This window comes from Peromyscus maniculatus, chromosome X (assembly GCF_049852395.1).
Source record: "Peromyscus maniculatus bairdii isolate BWxNUB_F1_BW_parent chromosome X, HU_Pman_BW_mat_3.1, whole genome shotgun sequence".
Classification (NCBI taxonomy): domain Eukaryota; kingdom Metazoa; phylum Chordata; class Mammalia; order Rodentia; family Cricetidae; genus Peromyscus; species Peromyscus maniculatus.
In genome coordinates, this window is record NC_134875.1 from 748740 (window position 1) to 766311 (window position 17572).

The following is a 17572-nucleotide window of genomic DNA, read 5'->3' on the forward strand; positions in this document are numbered from 1 at the left end:
AGCTATTGTGACAGCTCCATGTCATATAGTATAAGAAGTGATGATAGATGTAAAACATCTGAAACAGTGAGCCAAAATTAACCTGTCCTTCTTAAATGCCTCAATACTATTACATTGGGACCAAGTATCCAGCACAAGAAACTTTGAGGGACATGTCTAAACCATAACAATATCACACTTGGAATTGTATCAATTCTCTTGGATATAAATGTATTGAAATTTAATAACAATAGCAGCAGTAATTACTTATACGGACTGGGTTCAAGGCCATATGCTTGCCAGTGGTGGAAACAGGTCCACAACTAGGCCTATCCAACCCTAAAACATTCTATGAACCACTGTTCTACAGTGCAAAGATTTGTATAGATAATGTTGAATTTTGTTTGTATAATTGGAAAGTTCCATGAAGTGAACTAGGTATGACTGGGACCAAGGATTCATTTACGCCTTCAGCATCATTTTTCTCACAATTTCTCCTCTGTATTCCTTCTTTTTGGTTTCATTCTTGGGCAAACTTCTTTAACATTATGACAAAGATAGCCACTGAAAACTTACGTGATTTTTACAGATGGAGATGATGATAATGACGATATGTCTTGATGTTGAGCAATATGGAAGAGATATAAAGGGAGGGAGAACATCAGCCTTATTTAATCTGCCTATGAAAAGGTCTTGTCACACAAGAAAGAGAGTTTCATTAATATAAACTTCTATAAATAGTTCCCAAGAAAAGCAAAGACTCAAGAAACAAAGAAACAAAGTGATCTTCAATTGCCGCCTCTAGCATTCACAGTCTTTGATGTTAGTTCTATCATTTGTATCTCAAAGTTACTAGAATATAAATATTTCAAGATAGACTCATTGTATACATTTGTTGTTTCCCTAGCATATAACTTAATACCTAGCATACAGCCATTGCTCTGTGTAAAACAAAGGTGTAGAAAATACCATTTGCTTTTTCTTCCTAATAATATATATGTTCCATTAGAATTACTTCTTATGGGAGCAGAGATATAGATCACTGATACTGTCTAGCTCTTGTCTAGCACATGTTGTATTCTTAATATTGGGAGCAGAGAAGCGACAAAGTATTTCTAATAAAGCTTGATGGTACATACCTCTAATCCTCTAATCTCAGCACTCTTGAGGCTGAGCCAGATCACTATAAATTATAGGCCAACCTGAGCTATAAAGTAAGACCCTGTATTTTTTTTAAAAAAAATGCCCCTTCTAAATATATTTCAAACAGAATATGCCACTTTTTTAAAGCCCAAATCTCCATGGTCACAGTGATTGGTCTAGAGATAAGCAGTTGATCCATGTATCCCATCTTCTTGGCCACAGTTAATTGGCCTAGAGATGAGTATCTTACCTAACTAAGCTAGGACAAAGAAAGAAATTCCTTCCTTTAGGACTTCAAAGTTTTTGAGAAAGGATCTATTATTACAAGATAACCCTGTAACTTTTAGGATAAAGTGAAGTTCTTACTTCTTCATGGATTCCTTGTGACCCCCAAATGGACATTATAATGGTTTGAATGAGAAATGTCCCCCATAGTCTCATGTATGTGAACACTTGATCACCAATTGGTGATGATTGGGGAGGTAATGGAACTGTTAGGACATAGAGCCTTTCTGGAAGAAATATGTCACTGGGAATAGGCTTTGAGGCTTTATACCATCACTGCTACCTCTAGTTAGCTCTTTCTACTTCCTTTGTGTAATTGAGATGTGATCTCTCAACTACCTTCTCCAGATATATGTGTCAATGTCTTCCCTTCAATTATTGATATTTAGCCCATTGGAACCATAAGCCAAAACAAACTCTTACTTAACTTGCCTTTGTTCATGCTATTTTATCACAACAAAAGGTGACTCTGGGTCAAACTGATAATGAAAACTAACCAGGGCAGATTGTGTAAGCTAAACATCCAGTACTACTATAATGTTTCTGTAGTTAGAATTTTTTTTAACTCTTTGAGAGCCTGCCACCCAGCTCCCAAATAAAAACACAGAGACTTGTTCTTACTTATGAATGCTGGCCTTAGCTTGGCTTGTTTCTAGCCAGCTTTTCTAACTTAAATTATCTCATTTCCTTTTAACTATGTTTTGCCTCTGGACTTTTTAGCTTTCTTTATTATATATATATCTTTCTTTCTTACTCAGTGGCTGGCTGTGTGGCTGGGCAGCGGGACCCTAATGCCCTCCTCTCCTTCTCTTTTTCTCACTCCTCACTCTTTTTTCCCCTAGATTTCTCCTCCTCTTTATTCTCTACCTGGCAGCCCGCCTATCCCTCTCCTGCCTAGCTATAGGCCGTTCAGCTCTTTATTAGACCAATCAGGTGTTTTAGGCAAGCAAAGTAACACAGCTTTACAGAGTTAAACAAATGCAACATAAAAGAATGCAACTTATCTTTGCATCATTAACAAATATTCCACAGCATAAATGAATGTAACACATCTTAAACTAATATTCTACAACATGTTGCTGTTTTTATTCTAATCCTCTATGTTCTCCCTTGTGGAGTCAGGCTGAGAGTCCAAAAAATCCTATCGTGTTAGCCTTCCTCTGCCCAGAAAATTTTCAAAGGAAGATCAAATCTCATAGCATGGAAATGAAATGGAATTCTCATTTTTTCTTTAGACTCTGACTTTTATAAGGAAAGTACTTTTCATGTTGCTAAGAGCCATTTAGCAGAAGATCAAGATGAGATCATTAAAATAATGTATTGGTCCCTGGCCCCCACTCCAGCTAGCTTCTGTTTAACCTCACAGTGTAGGAAAAGAGTGAATGGAATGTCAGTTGACTCCAGTATTGTCAAGATAGTCTGTAGTATTTACAAATCAAGGAAATCATCAATAAATTATTGATGCATATGTTCTATATTATATACTCTTTAAGTTGTCATTCTGAAATGGAAAGGCCTTAACTTGGGAGTTTTCAGACTAATATGGCCAAATAATCAAGAAACCTCCTACCCTTTGGTAATGCCTAATGAGAGATGAAATTTAAAGAGACTCTTTAAAGACATATATTTGTATGCTTCTGAATGTTTCCCTATATTAGTGTAGAAACTCCCAAGTGCATAAACCTCATGGAAGGAGCCTGCTAGTTGCCAACAAAAACAAGAAATAGTTTTTCTATATACATGTAAAATCTCTGTGCTCCACAATATAAACTTGTTTATATTCTCAGCTTGTAGATGAGCTTAATAAAGAACAAAAACTCAGTAAATATTTAAGTTAAATGAGTGAAAATTTAAAGATATTTATTTTGTTTATACTTGTGCGCCTGAGTGTATGCATGTATACCATGTGTACATGGGAACCCACAGAGGTCAGAAAAGGGTATTGGATCCTTTGGATTTGGAGTAATCTGTAGTAGTAAGCTACTATATGGGTGTTGAAAACTGAACCCAGGTCTTCTGCGAGAACAGTAAGCACTCTTATCTGATGAACCTCCTCCAGAACCATTAATTAATTTTTTGCCAGTATATTATTTCTATGTCATTTGTCGAATAGAGTGTTGTCCCTCTAAATAAAAACCTGATTTTAAAAACCTCTCTATCACATCCTAGTATGTAATAGCATTCATGAAAAAGGAGGCCATGAATTTGAAAAATAGCAAGGAAGGATATATAGGAGGATTTGAAGGAAGGAAAGGGAAGAGGGGAATGATATAATTATCATCTCAAAAAACTAAAACACGGACCTTGATCTGGAGGAGGTGGGAATGGGGGGTGGGCTGGGGGGAGGGGTGGGCGAGAGGGGGAGAACAGGGGAATCTGTGGCTATTATGTTGAACTGAATGGTGTTGTAAAATAATAATAATAATTAAAAAAAAACTAAAACAGATATTTTTAATATATGTGTCCAGGGCATATTTGTTATTGAACTGAGTTGAATTAGGCTAAAGATGCAAGAATGGCGGCAATATTACTGGTTAACAGAATCTAGAGGTCTCAACAAGAACATAATTTTCATTACTTATGTTAGGATTGGTAATCAAGCACCTCTGTAAGATACAAGGTTTCTCCCCATTTATAGCTGCTCCTTTTTAATATTTCAAATGAAGTTATAAAAAGTTTTGTGTGTGTGTGTGTGTGTGTGTGTGTGTGTGTGCATGCGCATGCATGTTCATGTGAGTGTATGTGTGTGCTAAAGAGGTCGTAGTCCTTAGGAGAGAATCCACCACTATTCTGCTAAATAAGCATAGTATTAAACCTACTCCTAATGACTTATTGATATACCCATAGATTGGTGCATCTTTCGTGAAGCTTCTTCATTTAGTAGATATCTACTAACACAGAGGCCCATACTGGTCAAGGTGCAGAGGATGAGAGACTATGGAATGCTCATCTATAAACATCCCCTTTACCCAATGCTCAGGGATCATTTCAGAACAAAAAAAGAACAAAAAGCTTGCAAGAGCCAGAGGCAGTGGATAACAAGGAAGGCTGTTGCATATATGAATTCACAGTGGTTGTGGGTTGTGACAGCCTACCTTTTTTGTTTTGTTTTGTTTTTTGCTTATTTTTGTTTGCTTTTTTTTTTTTTTTTTTTTTTTGTTTTTGTTTTTGTTTTTTCGAGACAGGGTTTCTCTGAGTAGCTTTGCGCCTTTCCTGGAGCTCACTTGGTAGCCCAGGCTGGCCTCGAACTCACAGAGATCCGCCTGGCTCTGCCTCCCAAGTGCTGGGATTAAAGGCATGCGCCACCACTGCCCGGCTTTGTTTTGTTTTTTGAGACAGGATTTCTCTATGAGCCTTGGCTGTCTTGGAAGTTGCTCTGTAGACCAGACTGGCCTTGAACTCAGATATCCTCCTGCCTCTGCTTACTGAGTGCTGCTATTAAAAGCATGTATTACAACTGCCTGGCTGAGCTTCCCTTTTTTAAACAGTAGTTTGAGACATCAAAGTCAGATCCTAATACTTTTTTTTTATATAAAGAGAATTTTTATTGACACATAATAGATGCTGTAGTTGGTGTTTTTTTGTTCTGTTTTTTTTTTAACTTTTTGGGAGCCCACCACCCAGTTCCCAAATAAATACACAGAGACTTATTCTTACTTATGAATACCCAGCTTTAGCTTGCCTTGTTTCTAGCCAGCTTTTCTAACTTAAATGATCCCATTTCGTTTAACTACATTTTGCCTCTGGGCTTTTATCTCTCTTCATTCTATATATCTTGCTTTCCTTTTTACTTCATGGCTATCGGTGTCCTGTATAGCTGGACCGTGGTGTCCTCCTCTCCTACTTTTTTCACTCCTCACTCTTCCCATTCTCCTATTTATTCTCTCTGCCTGCCAGCCTCACCTATCCCTCTTTTCTGCCTAGCTATTGGCCATTCAGCTCTTTATTAGACCAATCAGGCATTTTAGGGAGACAAAGTAACACAGCTTCACAGAGTGAAACAAATACAACATAAATGAATGCAATACATCTTTGCATCATTAAACAAATATTCCACAGCATAAATGAATGTAACATCTTAAACTAATATTCCACAACAAGTTGCATATGTTTTGGAGGTACAGTGTAATGTTTTGATACACTGTGCTTTAAAACTTGTTATTTTATCATATACATATAGTACATAGTAATGGTATAATATATGATGTTTAATATAGACACATATTGTGCAATATTTAAAACAACTTGAACATATCTATCTCCTTGAACATTTTATCATTTCTTTATGGTGAGAGCTTTCAACATCTTGGAAGTCTACTTATTGTGTAGAATCCATAACAAATTGGAGCTTAACATGTTTCTGAGTTGACAGTAGACACAAAAAAAAGACAGTTTTATACCTTCTTCCTTTAGGAGCTGAATATGAAGATCAGACAAGCCAAAGGGAGAAGGAAGACGATAAAGTTTTTCCTGGTGAAAGTCATACCTATGTTTGGCAGGTCCTGAAAGAGAATGGTCCAATGGCCTCTGACCCTCCATGTCTCACCTATTCATATCTTTCTCATGTGGATCTGGTGAAAGATTTGAATTCAGGCCTCATTGGAGCTCTGCTAGTATGTAAAGAAGGTAACTATATGAAAGAATGGAATTGATATGAAACAAAGAAGGACAAAACAGAATCTGTTGGTAACTGTGAGCTTTTGAATTCATTTCTCTGAAAAGGGCTTCTTTTCCCTGGAATTATATTCATAAAAAAGAGAATAATCCAGTTTTTTAAGCAATAATATTTGTTCTATGTAGTACAGTGAACTCTAGCTTAAGAACATCTAAGATCTGGAATTAGGTCTCTGTTTATAAATAATTTCTATATTCCGCCTGAAATCTGTGTGCTATCTCAGCAGTGTTTTTTCATTCTTTTGCTTTTTGAAAACGTGGAATTTTCTTAAGTTTCATGGAGACAAGCATATTTGTGTGTGTGTGAGATCAGTGATATATTGATTGGTTCAGGTGCTTATTTTGTAAACCAAAGGTATACACAAATATAAGAAAATATGCATTTACTCATAACTTGTTATTCTAAAGATAATCTTAATCCTGTTCATCTGTTATTTAATTTATAATTTAATAGCGTATACTTTTAAAGAAGTAAGCATTATAATTTGATTTTAATTATTTTGTGTGGAATGTCAGCTTCATTGGAACTTCTTTGTTCTAGTTATCTATTGCTCAATAACTCCATAATTTTGTGGAGCAATAATAATATGTTCTTTCTGATAGTTTTCTTTAGTGCCATGGAATTTGGAGTTGTCTTGTGTATGGATACATCAGTTTTAGTCAAAAAAGTTTTCAGAGCTGAGATCACCTCAAAAGTATTTCATATGTTTTATATCTATGCTTGAAAAATGTCTTTTGTATGTCTTACATCTATACTTAAACTGAGATCATCTCCACATGATGTCTTTAGCATAAGTAATACAAGGGATCCAGACATTTTATATGGTCTCAAGAAAGAGTCCATCAGAAGATGTATTACATTTCTAATTCTGTTTCATTCTGTTGTGTCATACATACTCATTCTGTTATGTTATGGAGGATAGACAAAGAATCCAGAAACACACCATTTTTGAATAATAATGAATGTGTTTCAGAGGAGGGGAAGAAGACTAAAGTTTATAATTACTTTATTTAGAAACTTGATCTCTCTTATATTGAGTTCAGTTTTATAGCTACAATTAATAACAAAGCAAAGACCCATAATGTGTTACTTGTGTGATGTAAAGATTGTAACATATATAACATATAGTTTTTGACAGATTTAAATTATCACTAGAGGTCTAGTTCTGGATAACATGAGTGAACCCATTTTACTCTTTTTTGGGGGGTCGGGTTTCGAGACAAGGTATCTCTGTGTAGTTTTGATGCCTGTCCTGGATCTTGCTTTGTAGACCAGACTGGCCTCAAATTCACAGAGATCCACCTGGCTCTGCCTCTCAAATGCTGGGATTAAAGGCATGCACCACCACTGTCTGGCTCACATTTTACTCTTTAGCCTTGACAAATTCAATGATTTGACAAAAAAAAAAAAAAAAAAAAAAAAACTTGACAAAAATTACAACCTAGTTCTTTGAAATTTTTAAAAGTAAGTAAAACAACCTGTAGATAAGGAAAACCACCAGAATTCAAAGGACCAGCAATGATAGGGACATAACCTTTTTCTCCCTTGTAGGATTCTCTAACCTGTATTAAAGCATGGCTTGAAACTTGGAATGAATGCTGTGCCTCTGGGAACTGGAAAGGTATCTGTTAGTGCTCAGAGGGTAGGGAGAAATAACAGTTTCCACTCCTTTCCTCCGTTCTTTCATGCCCCAGCGCCAGCTATATCCATGGCAGAGACAATGACTGGCAACAGAAGCCTACAGGAGCTAAAATCAAAGGAAGAGGATCTGGTACAGATGTAACAGTTGACGTCTTCTGGTTAAGGAACCAAAAAGAGATATCTGAGCTTTCTAGCTCAGAAAACTACAAAATAAAAGGATGAGAAAGAAAGACCCCTATACATTCTCCCTTCACCATCTCCTCCTGCTAGTTCCCTTTCCTCCCACAGATAGTTTTGCTTCTGCTTTCATATATGTATATGATTATTATTGTGATATATATATATTATATATATATATTATATATATATATATATACACACACATACATATATATGTGACACAAAAGACAGAAAACATGCAATATTTGCATTTCTGAGTCTGGCTTATTTCCAGTGGCATCCATCTTCTTGCTGATGACAGAATTTTATTCTCTTTCTTTGTTACTGAATAAAACTCAATTGTGTATATATTTACCACAAAAAATAAAGAAAAAAGGAAAGATCTCATACCCATAAAGGTATGCAAAAGAATTTGAATTTGTCTCCAACTGGCATATACTTATCTAAAAGACAGTGAAAACTTAAATATACATTTTTGATACTTAGAAAAACCAATAAGATATTATATGAATATATATAATAAAGTTAAAATAGAGAAATTAAGACATTAAAATAAAGCATAAAAGGAGACAGTGGAACAAAACTACAAGAAAAAATATAAAAAGATGATATATTTGTAACTAAACATAAATTATTATATTAGATGTAAATTATCTAAATATACTAAAACCAGAAAATATCACACTGTATATAAAAAGCAAGGACTACTTTTATATTTTGTTACAAGAAATACATTTCAAAAACAATAGCATAGGTTACAAGCATAAGGATGGAAAAAAGTCATACTAAGCAAATATGGATATAAAGAAAATTGGAATACTATGAACACACAATCAAGAAAGAGTAATACTGCCATAAGTACAGATATAAAGATCTGTGCAATAGAAATGAGAGTTCAAAAATAAACGCATAAATGTATAGTCATTTGATTTGGTAGGCACTAGCTTCTTCACGATGTTGGAAGACTTGGCTATACCCATGAAAAACAAGTAATGAAATTGGGCTTTTCCTCATATTACATACAAAATTTAACTCAAAATGGATCAAAGATATACTATAACATACAAAATTAAAAGAAGCCGGGCGTGGTGGCGCACGCCTTTAATCCCAGCACTCGGGAGGCAGAGGCAGGCGGATCTCTGTGAGTTCGAGGCCAGCCTGGGCTACCAAGTGAGCTCCAGGAAAGGCGCAAAGCTACACAGAGAAACCCTGTCTCGAAAAAACCAAAAAAAAAAAAAAAAAAGAAAACACAAGAGTCAAAATTTTATAGCTATAGGTTTAGCAATCATTTTTTAAATAATCCACCAAGCTTTTGAGCTTTAAGGTGTATCAAGAAAATAACAAAAATAATGCTTAGAATGGGAGAAAATATTTGCAAATCATATTTGATAAGTGAGTTATAATTGGATTATGCAAGGAAATCTTAAAGTCAATAATAAAAGGACAAATCAGTTTTAAAGTAGGTAAAAGATCTGTAAGGATATGTATCCAAAGAAAAGGTGCAAATAGTCCCTGGATATTTAGCTCAGTGGTAGAACCTTTACCTAACATGTGAAAGGCTCTAGTTCACATCCCCACCACAATAAAAATAAATAAAAGAAACAGAAAACATAGAAATGGCCAGTAAGTGCACAAAAGACACTAATACTATTAGCCATTAAGGAAAAGCAAATAAAAATAAAAATAAGAGATCACTTCACTGTTGCTGGAGTTTTCTCCAGTCCTGCCTGGCCCCCGGTCAGGACAAATCTCTCTCACCTGCCAGTCCCACAGCTGCTCAGACCCAACCAAATAAACACACAGAGACTTATATTGCATATAAACTATATGGCCGTGGCAGGCTTCTTGTTATCTAATTCTTCTATCTTAAATTAACCCATTTCTATAAATTTATACCTTGTCACATGGCTCATGGCTTACCAGTATCTTACATGTTGTTACTCATGGCAGCGGCTGGCAGCATCTCCTGCCTCAGCCTTCCTGTTCCCAGAATTCTCTGCTTGTCCCGCCTATACTTCTTGACTGGCTACTGGCCAATCAGCATTTTATTTATACAGAGCGATATCCACAGCACTCCACATCCACTAATATGGATCTGTCGTTTTTAAAATAAGATAAAGTCTGGAGAGATGACTCAGGAGTTCCCAGCACATATGTCAAGCAGCTCACAAATCCCTGGAATCTCCAGCTCTGGAGGGATCCAGTGCCCTCTTCTGGACTCTGTGGGTACCTGCATTACACATATACACACAAGTACACATAATTAAAAAATGAAATCTTTAAAAAATAAGAAAAGTAGTAAATGTTGAGGATATGAGAATTTTAACCCTAACATTGCTTCAGAAGATGGTTTGGTGCTTCCTCAAATTTTTACAAACAGAATTACCATATAATCTAATAATTTCTAAATATAAGCACAAAAGAACAGAAAAACATATTCAAACAAAACCATGTGTGTGAATGGTTATGGCAGAGCTAATCACAGAAGTTAACTAGAACAAGCAATGAGTTATGGTTAAAAAAAAGGGAGGAAGGGAGAGGAGAAGGGAAGGAAAGAAAATCCCTCAACTAGCAATAGAAAGGTACTTCTCAATCTGATATCTTAAAGCAAAACAAAACAAAACCCTCCAGGTTAAACCAGGAGTGGTAGTATATGTCTAGAAGCTCAGTATTTAGGAGTTGGAGGCAGGCAAATCAGGAATTGACAGCATCCTTGTTACATAGAAAATTCAAGGCCATCCTGAGGTACATGAGCCTTGTCTCAAAAATAAAATTCTAAAAGATCAATAACACCCTAGAGTTAATCTCTCAGTGATGAAAAACTAAATGCTTTCACACTATTAAGACTTGGAACAAGATTCTCTTGACTTTTTATTTGATACAGCACTGGCAGTCTTGCCTATGATAACATAAGATTAAAAAACATAGCAGTATTATTGTCCCTATTTACATAAAACATAATTGATTATGTATAAAAATCCCTGAGAACTTTTAAATAAAACTATAAATAACTAAGTCTAGGAGGATTGCAGGACTCAAGATCAACATATAAAAATTAGTTGTACTTAACATACTGTCAAAGAATAATTAGAAACAATTTTTAAAAGAACACAATTGCACACAAACATTTAAAACTTGTTTTTTTAACAAAGCATGTACAATTGCATGTAAATTAAAACTACAAAATGCAGGTGAAAGAAATCAAAGATGACTTAAGTGGAGAAACACACTATACTCATGATATACTGATTAGTTTTTTTGTCAGCTTGACATGAACAGTCATATGAGAGAGGGAACCTCAGTTAAGAAAATGCTTCCATAAGGTTGGCCTGTAGGGCATTTTCTTAATGATTGATATGAAAGAACCCAGCCCATTGTGAGTGGTATCACCACTGGCAGGTGGTTCTGGGTGCTATGAGAAAGCAGGCTGGATAAAGTATGGGGAGCAGGCCAGTAAGCAGTGTTCTTTCATACTGCCTGCTTCAGTTCCTGCCTCAAGGTTCCTACCTTGAATTCCTTCCCTGACTTTCTTCAGTGATGGACTACAACTGTAAGCTGAACTCCCTAACTTAGTTTTGGTCATGGTGTTTATCACAGCAATAGAAAGCAAACTGTAACAGTGGGCTACAAAATTCAACATGGTAAAGATATCTGTTCTCACCAATGTACACATTTAATGTAATACAAGTCAGATTTCAAGTTTAACTTTTGTTGATATACACAGATTTAGTCTAAAATTTCTAGACTGTCAGTTGCTAAATTAGTCAAACATATTTTACAAAAGAATAGAGTTTATTAATCACTACCCTAATTTATAACTTATTGTACAGCTGAACTATTATTACACATTCCTCAAAAGTTAATGAAACAGGATAGATAGGCCAGTAGATCCACAAAAAACTGATTTGGTGTAAAATACAATCAATGGAGAAAGGGTAATTTCTTCTACAAATGGTGTTAGAATAACTGGACATTCATATGCAAAAATGAATCACAACCTAAATCATACTCCTTATACAAATATTAACTCAAAACAGATTAAAGTTTTAAAATGTAAAATGCAATACCTTAAAATTTTAAGAAACATAACAGAAAGTCTAGTTATTTGGGAAAAGAGAGGGGATCAAAAACTGACTCCAAAAAGCCATTAAAAGTCACAGCAAAAAGAAAACATGAAAGTGGGAGGGGGAAATTGTTGGAAAGAAAGGAATCAGTAGCAGACAGAGGATGAGATAGGGGAGTGGTGGGTAAAAATGACTAATTCATTATATACGTGTATGAAACTGCCAACAAATTGAAAAAATGTGAATGTATAAACTGAGCTGTGTCAAAATAAATAACTTTTGCTTTGTGAAATATACTGTTAAGAGAATGGGGGAGAGAGCCAGGCACAGCAACATATCTGTACCCACATACAAATGTGCACACACATACACACACACACACACACACACACACACACACACACACACACACATACACATGCACAAACATATATGCACAATTGAAAAACAATATTGATAGATGTTTAAAGTGTGAGTTTTGTTGTTTTTTTACCTATAACTTTTACTCATTTGCAATTACATAAGTATAAAAGTTACAAGAGCAAGAGAAGATTCCTATATTAATTGCCCAGATACACATCTCATTAACAATGCTTACTGTTTTGTAATTTTCTGCTGTGAAATCTATTTGTCTATTTGTCTGTCTGTCTGTCTGTCTGTCTGTCTATCATCTATCTATCTATGTGTTTTATTTGGGCTTGTATTTTTGTATTTTAAATTCCATTTTCTAACAATAGTTTTTTTTTTAATTTTGCAAAAGTAATGATTTAGAAGAAATTTGAAACTTGCATAAATAACTGTTAAGTTTCAAACCCAATTCAAATGGCTGAGGTACCTTTTTAACTTATCAAACTGGACCTGGCATCCAGGTTCTCCCAGTATCCCTCAGTCTCTACCTGTTACAGGATATGGCTTGCATACACCGCCCTTTGCCCAGAACTTTCCTGCCAGAGGTTCTTCCCTATATAATCCAGACATTTTGGCTATCCTTACCTTTTGGACCTTTGGCTTCCTGGCTAATGCACTTGGTTCCACTCTCTCCTCTACGTCCCCCTCCCCCCTGTACCACATGGCTCAGCTCAGTTTGGTCATGTCCATTCTGGACTCTCCCAGGTTTCCCTGCCTCTGACTATGTTTTCCCACATATCTTTAATAAACTTTCTCCTCCAACATACATAAGGAACAATCATGTCCTTTCTTTTCCTTTTATTTTCTTTTTTATTCAATAGCCATGATTTTCATTCTAGAAACATCAATTTAAAGGACTTTACACCAAAGAACATCACAGCAGTGTTGACATTAGGCAAAGGAATCTTTTTTTTTTTTTTTTTTTTTTTAAATGCTCAAATGGTTTGTGAAGAAATGGCTCCTCCTTGTGGCAATTTTCTACAATGGCATTTTAAATGGAAGACAAATGCTGTCACTTCTTTTTCAGGAAGTCTTTCCAAAGAAAGAACACCAATGTTGCACCAATTTGTACTACTTTTTGCTGTGTTTGATGAAGGTTAGTGAGCTTCAATCAGATATTTGAATTCCTAAAAGAAGTCAAATATGTAACAAGTATATTTTCCCATGTTGGAGAATGTGGGCTATATATGTTCAGAAAAGGTGATGTTGATTATAGGAAGACCACAAACTGTATTACTGTTCAAGAGTGAAGGAAATGGAGGATGAGAATGACTCTAAGACAAAAATGCAACATAAGTTCCAATTGCATATATGAAGTAAAAAGATAGAGCAGCTTGGTTTTAGGTAATAAATACTTTTGGCTCTACTTCTTAAATATCTTCTTTTAAAATCTTTTGTTAAGTTTTAATTATTTATTTATATGACTTTGGGGAGAGGAGGAGTATCCATGCCATGGTGCTTATAGGGAGGTCAAAGGACAACTTGTGGAAATCAGTTCTTTCCTTTTTCCATGTGGGTTCCAGTCAGGTCAGCCAGCTTGGTGGCTGGCACCATTACCCACTAAGAATTCTTGTTAGCCCCTAAATAACTTCTTTTAATAATTGTCTATTGCTAAGTGCTCAACATTGGGCAAATTACTTACCTTTCTCTGCTTTATTTTCTCACATCTAAAATTGAAATAATAGTATTTTTCATAGGATTGTTATAGGGACTAATTGATTTCACTTAAGTAATTTAGAACATTGTGTAGCAGAATAGGTATATAATCCTCTCCCCTTTTATCCACTTGCACTGTTATCTTCTTATTTGAGGCTGTGTCATCTTTATCCTGACTAGTCTCTGTCTTTTTGTGTTTCACATTCTATTTTTAGTAAAGTAGTCCAAGCAATTTTCAGTTGTGGTGATATATTGTTTACCCTAATAAAATTTACCTGAAGATCAGAGAAGCAGAGCAGGCCACAACCACCACCTCTTACCTCACCAACTCCTCAGCCTGAAAGAGCCTCTAGTTCTTGTCTCCTCATACCTTATATACCTTTCTCCACTCAGCCATCATTCCCTGGGATTAAAGGTGTGTGTGCTTCCCAAGCAAAGGCATGAGATCTCAAGTACTTGGATTAAAGGTGTAGGCCACCACTGCCTGGCTCTGTTTCTTTCCTAGACTGAGTCAATCTCATGTAGTCCAGGGTGGCTTTGAACTCACAGAGATCCAGATGGATCTCTGCCTCCCAAGTGCTATGATTAAAGGTGTATGCCACCACTGTCGGACATCTATGTTTAATCTAGTGGCTTGTTCTGTTCTCTGATCTTCAGGCAAAGTTTATTAGGGTAAGCAATATATCACCACATTTCCCCTTTTTTTGCCTAAAATAATAGTTTCAGTGCTTCAGCTTTTGTTAGTTTTGAAGAGGAGGTTGGGAAGCCTTCAAGTTCCTGGGGTCTCCTTGCTACAAAATGAGATGAAGCAATTTATGATAGGGCAAGGACTGACAATCCTTTTAAATCTACCATCTAACTTGCAAAATGAAATTCTTGTGGCTCAAACTAACCAGTATTCTTCCTTCTCCTAGTTATCATTTTCCATTGTTCTTCCCCACTTTTATTATGAACAAATATAGGGAGAAAGAATTGGTTTGAAAAAAATGTAATTTCCTTCTCAGTGACTCTGAGTTTGTGCCTACTCTGCTGACAAAAATTCAGAGTGAATAGTCTGTGTCACAAAGGAGGAAAAGAAAGAAGAAAAAGGGGAGTGTAATTCATGAAACAGTTCAGTTGGCCTTATTTCCCCCCACCCCCTCTCTCACCAGGGAAGAGCTGGCATTCAGAAACAAAAGACTCCTTCACACAGGCTATGGATTCTACATCTAATGGAGCCTGGCCTAAAATGCACACAATAAATGGCTATGTAAACAGATCTCTGCCAGGTATGTACATGTTGTCTGTTGTTATGTCCCACTTTTCATTTCTGATTTTGTTAATTTGGATGTTCTCTCTCTGCTTTTTGGTTAGTCTGGATAAGGGCTTGTCTATCTTGTTGATTTACTCAAATAACCAACTCTTTGTTTCATTGATTCTTTGTATTGTTCTCTTTGTCTCTATTTTATTGATTTCAGCTCTCAATTTGATTATTTCCTGGTGTCTATTCCTCCTGGGTGACTTTGCTTCTTTTTGTTCTAGAGCTTTCAGGTGTGATTTTCAGTCACTAGTGTGAGATTTCTCCAACTTCTTTATGTGGGTATTTAGTGCTATGAATTTTCCTCTTAGCACTGCTTTCATAGTGTCCCGTAAGTTTGGGTATGTTGTGCATTCATTTTCATTGAATTATAGAAAGTCTTTAATTTCTTCCTTTATCTTCCTTGAACCAGTGGTGATTCAGTTGAACATTTTGCAGTTTCCATGAGTTTGTAGGCTTTCTATAATTAGTGTTGTTGAATTCTAAGTTCAAGTCATGGTGATCCAATAAGATAAAAGGGGTTATTCCAATTTTTTTTTGTATCTGTTGAGATTTGCTTTGTGACTGAGCATGTGGTCTGTTTTAGAGAAGGTTCCATGCGGTGCTGAGAAGAAGGTATATTCTTTTGTGTTTGGGTGAAATGTTCTATACCTGTCTTTTAAGTCCATTTGAGTCATAACATCTCTTAGTTCCCTTATTTCTCTGTTAAATTTCTGTCTGGCAGACCTGTCCATTGTTGAGACTGGGGTGTTGAAGTCTCCCAGTATTAATGTGTGGGGTTAGATGTGTGATTTAAGCTTTAGTAATGTTTGTTTTACAAATATGGGTGCCCTGGTATTTGGGGCATAAATGTTCAGAATTAAGACTTCATCTTGATGATTTTTTTTCATGTGATGAATGTAAAATGTCCTTCTCCATCTCCTTTGATTAATTTTAATTTTAGTCTATTTTTTTTAGATATTAGGATAGCTATACAAGCTTGTTTTTTAGGTCTATTTGATTGAAATATCTTTTCCCAACCCTTTACTCTGAGGTAATGTCTGTCTTTGAAATTGAAGTCTGTTTCTTGTATGCAGCAGAAGGATGGATCGTGTTTTCTTTTCTGGAGCTGAGAACTGAACCCAGGACTTGTGCTTGCTAGGTAGGCGCTCTGCCACTGAGCTAAATCCCCATCCCAGGATCCCGTTTTCTTATCTATTCTGTTAGCCTATGTCTTTTTATAGGCGAATGGAGTGCATTGATATTAAGAGATTTTAATGACCAGTGATTGTTAATTCCTGTTATTTTTTTTATGTTGTTGTTGTTGGTAGTGTGTGTTTCCCTTCTTTGGAATTTGCTGATGTGAGATTATCTATGCCTGTGTTTTAGTGGATGCAGCTAACTTCCTTGGGTTGGAGTTTTCCTTCCAGTACTTTCTGTAGGGCTGGATTTGTGGATAGGTGTGGCTTAAATCTGGTTTTGTCATGGAATATCTTGTTTTCTCTGTCTATGGTGATTGAAAGTTTTGCTGGGTATAGTAGTCTGGGCTGGCATCCATAGTCTCTTAATATCTGTCCAGTACCTTCTTCTGGCTTTCAGAGTCTCCATTGAGAAGTCAGGTGTTATTCTGATGGCTCTGCCTTTATATGTTACTTGGCCTTTTTCTTTTGCAGCTCTTAATATTTTTTTCTTTATTCTGTATGTTTAGTGGTTTGATTATTATGCATCAAGGGGACTTGTTTTTTTTGTTGTTGTTTTGTTTTGTTTTGTTTTTTGGTCCAGTCTTTCGGTGTTCTGTAATCTTCTTGTATCCCCATAGGTATTTTCTTCTTTAGGTTGGGAAAGTTTTCTTCTATGATTTTGTTGAATATATTTCCTGTGCCTTTGAGCTGGAGTTCTTCTTCTTCTATCCCTATTATTCTTAGGTTTGGTCTTTTCATTGTGTCTCAGATTTCCTGGATATTTTGTGTTAAGAATTTGCTGGATTTAATATTTTCTTTAACCAATGAATCTCTTTCTTCTATCATGTTTTCAATGCCTGAAAGTCTCTCTTCCATCTCTTGTATTCTGTTGGTTATGTTCACATCTATATTTCCTGTTCATTTACCCAGATTTTCCATTTCCAGAATTCCCTTGGTTTGTATTTTCTTTATTGCCTCTATTTCAATTTTCAAGTCTTGAACTGTTTCATTCACCTGTTTGATTGTTTTTTGTTTGTTTGTTTGTTTTTCTTAAAGGGATTTATTGATTTCTTCAACTTTTTTG

The 17572-nt window shown here is 35.7% G+C and overlaps 1 protein-coding gene across 9 annotated transcripts in view; it reads left to right on the forward strand.

Annotated features, from left to right (window-relative positions):
- F8 (coagulation factor VIII) overlaps positions 1 to 17572 on the forward strand; it is a 166674-nt gene that overhangs the window by 25529 nt on the left and 123573 nt on the right. For 8 of the 9 annotated variants that reach the window (XM_042268902.2, XM_076562461.1, XM_076562459.1 and 5 more), the window contains 3 exons: positions 5821 to 6033; positions 13403 to 13471; positions 15183 to 15299. In XM_042268902.2, coding sequence (XP_042124836.1) covers positions 5821 to 6033; positions 13403 to 13471; positions 15183 to 15299 — 399 coding nt within the window. The remainder of the gene's footprint in view (positions 1 to 5820; positions 6034 to 13402; positions 13472 to 15182; positions 15300 to 17572) is intronic. The other variant, XM_076562457.1, reaches the window with a different exon arrangement.